This window comes from Nilaparvata lugens, chromosome 12 (assembly GCF_014356525.2).
Source record: "Nilaparvata lugens isolate BPH chromosome 12, ASM1435652v1, whole genome shotgun sequence".
Lineage (NCBI taxonomy): Eukaryota > Metazoa > Arthropoda > Insecta > Hemiptera > Delphacidae > Nilaparvata > Nilaparvata lugens.
This window is the reverse complement of record NC_052515.1, coordinates 21,015,093-21,025,695: the sequence shown is the minus strand read 5'-3', so window position 1 is coordinate 21,025,695 and position 10,603 is coordinate 21,015,093. Positions and strand designations below refer to the sequence as shown.

The following is a 10,603-nucleotide window of genomic DNA, read 5'->3' as shown; positions in this document are numbered from 1 at the left end:
TTATGTAACAAAAAAATATATTTTCCAATCGTTTTAACAAACAGCTGGGTAGAAAAAACAGAAGAGATATTTAAAGATAGATAAATATTAAGATAGAATAAAATCAATCTGGAAGATCTAAAGAAAGAAAAGCTTGAATAACATTATTTCCGCTTATTGTCACATAGAATGTTCAATTCAGACAACAAAGGAGTAATTATTTATAATTTTTCTAGTGGTTTAAAGCATTTTTCATCTTTTATTTCGCAAGAATAACATGCAAGATAGATCATTTTGGGAGAAAAAAATCACTGCCATAAATAAATTATACTCAAATAAATTACTTAAAAGTAGAAATTGCATAGATCATTCAAGAATGATAATCTAATTCAGGACAGATAGAGTTTTTGAGATATGATTGATGGTAATTGAGGTAAGTATCCATCTGCAAGAGAAGTGTATATTTTTTCTAATATAATCAGGATATATTGAATTTGCTTTGACATTTTGGTGGCAACGGAATACACACCTCTACAGAAAATAGAATCAATGTGTATTTGAAAAAATAATCTCATTATTAAAAACACAAATGGAATAAATTATAACACAGCTAAATGGGAGAGATTATGTCAGCAAATACAAGTTTTACAATAAAAATAGACCATGAATTCATGTACATTAAGTATCATGCCTAACTAAAGTAATGATACAATACCAAACCAAGTGCATTTCATTAAATATTTCCAACAAAAAATAAAAATTTACAGAGATTAAACAATTTTAAAACAGTAAAATCCCGATTGTGCATACATTTTTATCAAAATATTAAATAGAGATATTAAATTAATATACTCTTTAAAACTTTTTTACTCTTTACACGTTTAGCCACTTGAAAAGGACACAACATTTCTTCAATAATTAATAATACTCTCACAAATTTATTGGTTTATTTAGGAGTTCCTTGATATCACCCAAATAAATGATTTTGTCGAAATCAAAACAATATTAATATCCATTGCAATCTGAAAATCTCATAAGAATATTGCAAAATACATAATCAGGATCTATAATTTAGATGGATATTTTTTCATAACTGTAATAATCGGGAGTTTAATGCATTAAGCAAGTTATTCGACAATATTCAATTATTTCCAAGTCAAAAACCTTCAAGGAAGTGGACATTACTAATTTAAGTAACAATATCATAGCTTATGTCTAATAACTCAAATTTAATTTATCCTATATTATAGCCTAACATTATCACTTCAATTCATTCTAAAATTATTCAACATCGCCTAAAAATATTATTTATGTACATCTTAATTTGTAAATGTATAGTACCCTTCGTGAGAATCAAATGTCATAGTTTTAAACCATGTAATAATTTGTTAATCTATTGATAATATTATAGTGACAGAACTAAAATAAATATGAACAAATTTCATTCAAATCCAAGGTTTTGTGACTTATAATATGCAAACAGAGGTAGGCAATAACAAGAATTTAGTTGAAATTAATAAAAATATCAAAAGTAATATCGATTGTTGATAATTGTTTATTCTACTAGTTCAAGTAGAACTCGTATATCCCATTTTAAATTTACTCTCAAAAACTAAATTCAGACATTTGATATCTTTCACCTAAAATAGGAAAATTTAGAGAATTCAAAATTAACTCAATAAGATGAATTTCAAATGAAGATTGAAACGGTTTTTTATTGATCACTAGGTTTTTTCTTGAAACAACCGTATCAAAATGTATTAAGAAATTCATTAGAATCATAACCTTTAGTACTAACTACTTCAATTTTAGATAATATTAATATAAGCTTCAATTACTAAAAGTTAATTACTGAACAATGACCATAATATTACAATAATATGAGCTTTGAAGAGTCTTTTTCAATTGCAATTGGAAGTCTTTCATTTCCTTATTTTACCTAATATTTAAAACAATCAGAGCATTTATTTTTTCAATGATATTGAGGATCTCTAAGAACTGATTCACGCAGTACCTATATATTACAATTTATAACAAGTAGATAACATTTTGTAAATGATTTATGAATAAACAATTACTTTTACCATACCTCAACCCATTCCAAGACTACTCCCCTGATATTAAATTTACAACTTGCTACAACATAAAAGTACAATCAAAATACTGTCACACTAAATTCGACATAGAATAACAGTTATTTCTACTTTTGTTAGTTGAATGGTGTAGATGTTTTGTAACTCACCGAATTCTCAATTTTTTAAAATCTTCTATTTCAAAAAGCCAAATTTAGGTTTATGAAATTCTTCAGAGCCATCATGAAGGACAAAATTTACAAAAGTATGAACTTCTGATTTTCAAAGGAACTTTCAGGATCGTATCAATATGCTGCAAAAAATAGATGAAGACTTTAAAAACTTAATTGAAATTGATACAGTAAAGTAGTCTATCATTTACTTGAGCTGTACTTAAAAAATATTTATTTCGACAATATTTGAAATATGATGAAAAAGGATAAAGTAACTTGACATGATTTTAAAAAGTAATGAAAGTTTAAAATTGGGAGAGGAATATTAAAGGTTTCACCTGTTTTTCCTCTCAAATATCTTGTACTTGATAAGTGCACGTTATATAAATGAATGGATAGATTGACTGCAAAACTTTTGCAAAAAATGAGTAGCTTATACAAGAAAACTACTGCAGGAATCAATAATTTATGTTCTCAAAATAATTCTTATATCAATTTCATTATTTAATTTTACTAATAAAGTATCATGTTTGGTTCCATTGGTTCAATCACAACCACAATTTGGTTTGGTCTAAATTGAGAATCAAGATTTTCCTTTTGATAATAGTTTATCTTCTGATAATTCTTCTCAGAATAGTTATCCTATTAGATATCTCATAATTACAAGTCAGAAGTCAAGATTAAAATCATACAATTCAAAAGACAAAAATAAAATTCATACTTACAAAATTAGTGATCATTTAGGTCTTGTTTTGATGTACTGTAGGTACTGTATGGTAGAGTCAGACAATATTTCATCATCATTCTTAAATCCATCTTTTGTTTCAATTTCAATGAAAAAGTAATCTTCAAGAGAACATTCTACAAGATTTTAAGAATGCGATAAAAATAATCATTCCTACACTTTCAATATAAACATAATATATACTATGAAAAATATAGTCATACATTCGAGGAAATACGTTGTATAAGGATACAAAAGTTGATAGGTTTTTAAAATCGATTGTTTTTAAAGTAGTTCTGTAAGGGTTCCTCACTGGAATTTCACTAAACTTCGTTCAAAAAAATGTTTTATGATGACCAACTCCCTAAACTAAAAATTTTCACAAGTTCTTCACTCAACCTCCAGTCATATTCACAAAAACGCATTGTAAAACATATACAGCACTAAAACACCGCTAACCAAAATATATTTTCATAAAAATAAAGTTCACACAGCAGGTACTAACGCATCAGGACAGAATAACGCAGTAAAAATTATTTATCATTACACACGGGGATCATAATATACACTGAAGGACGAAATTTCATAGACAAACATTCAAATTCCAATAATGTGGTTTTGTTACAAATTTAACAAATTCGTGGATAAATCTTTGTTGCCAACTACAAAAATCAGTTCACACAATCTATTCCCCTTCCACCAAACAATGATTTATTTCTAAAGTTCATGGAGGGAAGAAGAGCATTATTCACGCTTTAGTGCATACAATCTACTCCCTTCCCCACCAAACATTAATTTACTTCAAAAGTTCTTAGAGAGGATAATTCACGCGAACAATAATTATAACCGTTATATTTGGCGAAAAATTCAAATCTCATACGGCAGGTTTCAATTTTACAGTTTTGCCAGTACTAGCTGGCGGGAAATTCAAATTTCACGCACCCGGTTACATTAAAACAGGGTTGCCTGATTCCGAATGGTGGGAAATTTAAATTTTGCCTAACCTCTTACTTGGAGACAGTGTTGCCAACTGATCACGAACCCGGTTACATTTAAACAGGGTTGCCAATTGGTGGGAAATTCGAATTTCACTGGTTACGAGTAGACAGTGTTGTTAACTGATCGATCACGCACCCGGTTACATTCAAACTGGGTTGCCAACTGGTGGGGAATTTGAATCACACGTGATCTGCCACGTGAAGACAGCGTTGCCAACTGATCATGCACCAGGCTACATTCAAACAGGGTTGCCAACTGATTCCGACTAGGGGGAAATTTGAATTTCACATGATCGGTTACGGGTATACAGTGTTGCCAACTGATTCCAACTGGCGCGAAATTCAAATTTCACGTGGCCGGTTTTGAGGAAGACGAGGAAACAATGTTGCCAACTGGTGGAGATGGTGTCGCCCGCGATTTGCGACTGAACTTGGGAAAGTGCAGCTTGTGCTTTTTGGGTTTCTTCTCGGGCGACAGTGTTGCCAAGCCGGACAGCTCCTCGGCAATTGAGTTGGAGTCGGTGGAGAGAGTCTCCTCGTCGACAGTTGGTTGACTGCTGACAGCTGATTGGTCCAGCCGACCGGCGGTTGGTTGGTTGCTGACAGCTGATTGGTCGAGCCGACTGGAGCTTCGACCGGTGGCCGCCAGACCGCGCCGCAGTCGTAGCTGCTGTTGGTGCTCCAGGTTGGACTCTGAGTGCGACATCTTTGGCAGTGGCGACTGCAAACAATCAAGCACATTGTTCAAACATCTCATTTTTACAACCACTTGTATAAAACAATAGCTTTTGTTGACAAAACTGCTCGCTTCACCAAATTCTCACAACAGTTCAAATCAATTAGAATATCAATGCATGTAAAGGCAGATTCACACATATCAGTATCAGAGTCAGTGACTGGTACAGTGAAATTATAATTCCCACTAGTTCTAATGGGACTATTCCCACTCATCCCAGCCTCATATAATATTAAATATGAATGGTTCCACACTTTTACTGATACTTATATGTGGGAATTCCCCTCAATAGATAAGCATTCCATGATAATTGTGTTATAATGTTGAACAATCTATGATGTAACAATCATAAAGAGATTTGAAATAACTTAGTTATAACTACACTTATTTACCAAGATTAAGATAAATTTTTAGTTACATACACTAATAACTAGAGAGCAAGATACAGTAGTTTACTAGATTGATTAAGGTGGATTCATCAGCATCAATGTCTGCTGATCCATCAATTTTTTTGGATCATATTATCAAAACTTGAAAGAAATATAATTAAATTCAACAAAATTCAATATTCTGAATAAGTAGCAACAAGGCTTTCCATTCAATCATGCTGACATACGGTTTGGTAACAGTTTTACCAAGCTAATCTCACTCCAGGTGAGGTTAGGTTAGATTACCTCATGCTCATGCGCAGAAACCGGCTCCTGTTGGATGTCCTGACTGTAGGATCTGCCCATGCGCGTCGACTTGTTGAACATGTCCTGGCGGGAGTGTGACGTCACCAGGTCCCGCCTGAGGGGTGGCGGGGGGCCCCCTCCATCCCCAGGGTCACCCCTGCTGACCCCTCCCATCCGACCGCTCAAATTCGAGTCATCCCTGTTCAACTGTTGCTGCCTTGAATCGTCTCTGTAACAGATCGATTGAAATTCAAATGACCAACTCAATAATCAAGTTATAAGTTACAATAAAATCACTTGAATATGATGGTCCATTATGTATAGGTGCGTAAAGACATATGAGCCCTGAACAGGTGTATTTTGCTTTTCATCAGCTATACTTATTATATCTGTATCCTATAAATCTGTATCTACTGTTTCTGTACAAATACATAATAAGTATTGCATCAGCTGATGAAATGCGCGTGTTTGTGGTGCATGAGTCTGTACGCACATTAATATGTTTTATGAACCTTAAAACCTAAAACTTGTGTATTTTCCCCTATTTCCACATACTGCATTTAAACATAGTTGCAACATAATTATGATGACATTGATATTAATTATGTTGACATTTTTTGTTGAATGGCTAACTCTCATTTTGGCAAAAATTAGATTTGGTATCATTAAAAACATTTTCTTTCAAAGCTTCACCAATATAAAATATGGTAGTTTTTATTTTGTGGACATTCTTTTCTTACTATTCAAGGATAATCTCATATTTGATACATTTAAGCTAGATTCCCACAAATCAGTATTAGATTCCATGCCCGGATCAGTAAAAATATTCTTCCAATGAGATCTGATGGGACTATCTATATTAGCTTGGCCGGACTGAGAGGTAACTCATGCAACTCCCATTACAACTCATGTGATAAATATTTCCACTGAGCCGAATGCGGACACTGATACTTATATGTGGGAATTTAGCTTTATTTACAGATCATACAATACCCTGACGATACAAATTATTTGAATTGAATTCTAATTTCTCTTCATAATGAGTTTAATAGTTGATTCTCAAGATAAAAATACAGAAAATGTGAGTTCTATGCTCCCAATTGAATAGAAGTAGATAATATTATATGAATAATAGGCATTGGACATAGTAAATAATTATAGTCATTTCAAAATACAATTAGGCATTGGATATTTTCGACAGTAAAATTAGATATATTAGACACATAATTTGTTGATGCATAGATTTAGTGTTTGGATATTGTGTTTGACTACTGTGACATTGTATTTTATTTCAGGTACTCTTTGCATTGTGAATGTATATCTGATTGTGTATATTGAATTTTGTATGTGACCTGGCTTATGTACTGATGTACTCTGGCTCAAATAAAGATCATTGAATCATTGAACTTTTAGGAAAATAGCTGAAAATCATTTCCATATAGCAGCACATACTTCAGAACCCTCACTTTTTTCGCAAGTTTTGCAACCTAGAGTCGCTTCTCGCATCCCCTCCGGCATCGCTCCTTATCTCTCCAGTAATCCTCTCGCAAACCTCTGCATTCCATCTCTTTTCTAATATTTGCCATCCATATTTTCCTTGGCCTAACTCACCTTTGATGCTGGATAGGAGTCCATTCAAAGACTTTCAATGGCATTCTCTCCGTATTCATTCGGCGTGAGTGGCCATACCATTTTACCTGGTTCTTACCAATGCTACTTAGTATGGTTTCTTTTACAGTACTTCATACATTATGAAATATAGTGTTATTCTTCATGAACTCTTAATCATTCATAAGTGTTTCTAGTCCTCATTACAAGGTCCCAAATCTATCAATCAACTCAACCATCCATCCATCTTACTCAATAGAAATATATAAAGAAGATAAATTAATAAAAACAATATAAAAATCTTGTAGTACCGTTTATTTCTTAAAAACTTTGTAATAGTTTTTAAAAAATAAAGGGTACTACAAGATTTCTATTAGTTTGTTAAAAAGTAGCCCATGTGAGAGAAGTGTTTTATAAAGAAGATAATACATCCATTGTAATAAAGATTGCAGCCAATAAAACATAATCTCCGCTCATTTCAAGTCTTATTATACACTAGCCGTCAGGCTCGCTTCGCTCGCCATATCCTGGACCCCCGACTGGATCGTCCTAGAATGAGATCAGCAGGCTCGCTTCGCTCGCAATATCCGTCTAGCCAGGGGGCTCCACCCCCTTGACCCCCGACTGGATCGTCCAAGAATGAGATAATGCATTTTTCATTTGAGCATTTTTATCATATGTTAGGACGATCCAGTCGGGGGTCCAGACTAAACGTCTGGCTATACGGATATGGCGAGAGAAGCGAGCCTGACGGCTAGTAATGTAATATTCCCAGGAATAGCTCTGATTGAAGTAGCAGTGCCCAATCAATTTTTCCGCGATAAATGCATTTCAATCTTCAACTTGGTGCCAACCTAACAAAGTCAACTCAACTTTATGTCAACCTGGCAAAATTATTAATTTAGTAACCAGTTAACAACTGTTTCGAATAGGTACTCTCTCTAGATTATAGTTCTATATTAACATATGGTATGGACATTTTTCAATTATAATTAAGAGAATAAGAAGAATATACATGCTAAAAGACGAACTTTAAACCCTTAAAAAGCACCCTTAGAGTTAAAATATTGCCAAATCCGTTCTTAGTGCGCCTCTAAAGGGCCAACTGAACATACCTACCAAATTTGAACGTTTTTGGTCCGGTAGATTTTTAGTTCTGCGAGTGAGTGAGTGAGTGAGTCAGTCAGTCAGTTAGTCAGTCAGACAGGCAGTCAGTGAGTGAGTGCCATTTCGCTTTTATATATATGGATTATTTTCCTAATAACTATTCTGACTTTATTTTTTAATGAATAACGATTTGCCTGGCTTGGCTGCAATCGGTAAAGCATGAGTGTAAAAATATACAAATCTGGTTGTGGTTTTCAGAACACAACTTCGATAAAATCCTTATAGGCTCGCTCAGGAGTTCTTGCAATCCATTGCTCTTGGACAATTTATAGAAATCTTTGGAAGGTATTATTCCCAGAGATTTAGTTAACAATGCAATATATTGTTGTGTAAACCAACTTATTCTATTACCGATAAAATCCGATGGTAACTCTCTTAATAATTTAATACTGATAATTAATAAATAGATATGAGATTTGTCCTGCGTGGTATTGGGGAATAAAATAAATGGTACACCATAAAAAACTTGATACATATATTGTACGAATAAATATTAAAGTCGGATAAATATGGAAATATATAGAGCAACAAACACACACAATAAATACAAGAATAAATATATCAAAATAAAATATCACAGACTGGTACACTACTTTTTAGCTCTTTAGCACGAAATGTTACCATGTGCTTTTTTAATTCATTGATAACATGCATTTATTTGTATGCAGCTTAGGTATCGACTTGCTGTTGCTTGTCAATTTAGAAAATCTCACTTTATATCTTCTTTCCAAAAATCATAAAATAATAAATTGATAAATCATAGATTATAAATATATTAATTTCTGTAGTTTTCAGTATATTTCTTAATAATATATATATATATATCTCAGGGCATAAGGTTCGGCCTCTGATGGAAATAGATAAATCAATTTATCCAGTGAACAAGAGCTACATTATATCATTACAAATTATTAAATAGAATCAATGATTGAGTGAGCGTTTGTATTACAAGATTAAAATTTAATATTCCTTCAATTTGTGTACCTTGGACATGTAAATTGACTTATTCTTATTTAATAAAATATTTCTTATACCTTCTCAAGACTTGCGCAAGTTTTGTATTAATTTTTAATATTTATGACCTTTCCGACAAGCTAGCTTTTATATTTGTTTCACTCGAAGCACTGAGGGCGCCCTAACTTATATATTTCGATGATATATCACTCACGTGCTGAATTTTTATAAGCTGTTGGTGGCGATCCGAATTTCCTGGTAGTCCTGGATTTTTGGTGGCCGAAGTCGTCTTCTCCAAGGGATTAAATAAATATTTAAATGACTTTCGCTTTAATGCAGCATTACTAAGTCTTATGAAAAATTAATAAATGAATTTAAACTTTAAGTCTTTAAAAAGTACAATGTAATAAAGGGTCTTGTGCTCTACAAATTTTAGTGTCATTCTATAGTGGTGTCTGGCAGGCAAGTGGGCAGGTTCTACTTTTATTTCTACAATTTTCATTTCCGACTTACAAATTTACATAAATTTAAATAATTCGCTACTACGCCATTTAAAGGTTCAAATAGTCCATGCCAATCTACTAAACCATTACTTATATCCCAGGTCTGATACCTTATATTTTCTCGGACCATATCCGATACATAAACTGAGTAATAAAAATTTATAAAATCTTATCATTTATAGAAATATTTATAAATACATTTGAATCGGCTCTCTATTGCCGCCCATCGATTACTACAATTTGATTGGTTCATGCAAATTCACTACTGTATACATGCACCTAGGAACATCCTACTTCCTTAATACTCTAATTTATTTTTATTTGGTGGTTTAAGTATATCTATTACATATAATAGATTTTTATAAGGTTTATAAGTTGTTTCTCCCTCTACAACAATTAGCCATGTGCTTTTTTAAAGTCCTCCAGTTGCATACCATTTGTTTACAATAAATTTTTGCCAAAGTGTCTGGCTAGATTTTACGTTATGCGACTTGATCGATCATTAGGTCGCCGATCAGTAGGTATTTTAAGCCTAACCTCAAATTTTCCAATACTTCATATAATATAATATAAGTAGCAAATAACTTTCTTTTTCTATTCGGCTGTTCTAATTTTAGCCATGATACCTGTTATTATCTAAACTTTTAATAATCGTTATCACATTTGGCGATACTAGACTAGCTATTTCACTTCAGACCTATAAAATTCTCCCAAATAGGGATTTTGTTTACTCATCAGATTTTAATATGTTACACTATTTAACAATTTTCTTTTTTGGAGAATTTTGCGAGAGGATAAGTGTTTCTAGTCCTCATTACAAGGTCTCAAATCTATCAATCAAATCAAACAATCCATCTAACTTGAAAGAAATATAAAAAGAAAATACATGCATTGTAATAAAGATTGCAGCCAATAAAACATAAGCTCCACTCATTTCAAGTCTTATTATACATCATTTTCCTAATCACTATTGAACAATTCATTAATTCAATAGATAAATGAATATATCTATTGT

At 32.5% G+C, this 10,603-nt stretch overlaps 1 protein-coding gene across 1 annotated transcript in view; it reads right to left on the bottom strand.

The window, feature by feature from the left end:
• Positions 1 to 10,603, bottom strand: part of LOC111054020 (stromal interaction molecule homolog) — a 70,732-nt gene continuing 60,129 nt past the window's right edge. The window contains exons 14-15 of the mRNA XM_039439483.1: positions 5,357 to 5,585; positions 1 to 4,667 (exon numbers count right to left, since the gene is read on the bottom strand). Of these exons, the coding sequence (XP_039295417.1) occupies positions 4,296 to 4,667; positions 5,357 to 5,585 (601 nt within the window). The 3' untranslated portion in view covers positions 1 to 4,295. The remainder of the gene's footprint in view (positions 4,668 to 5,356; positions 5,586 to 10,603) is intronic.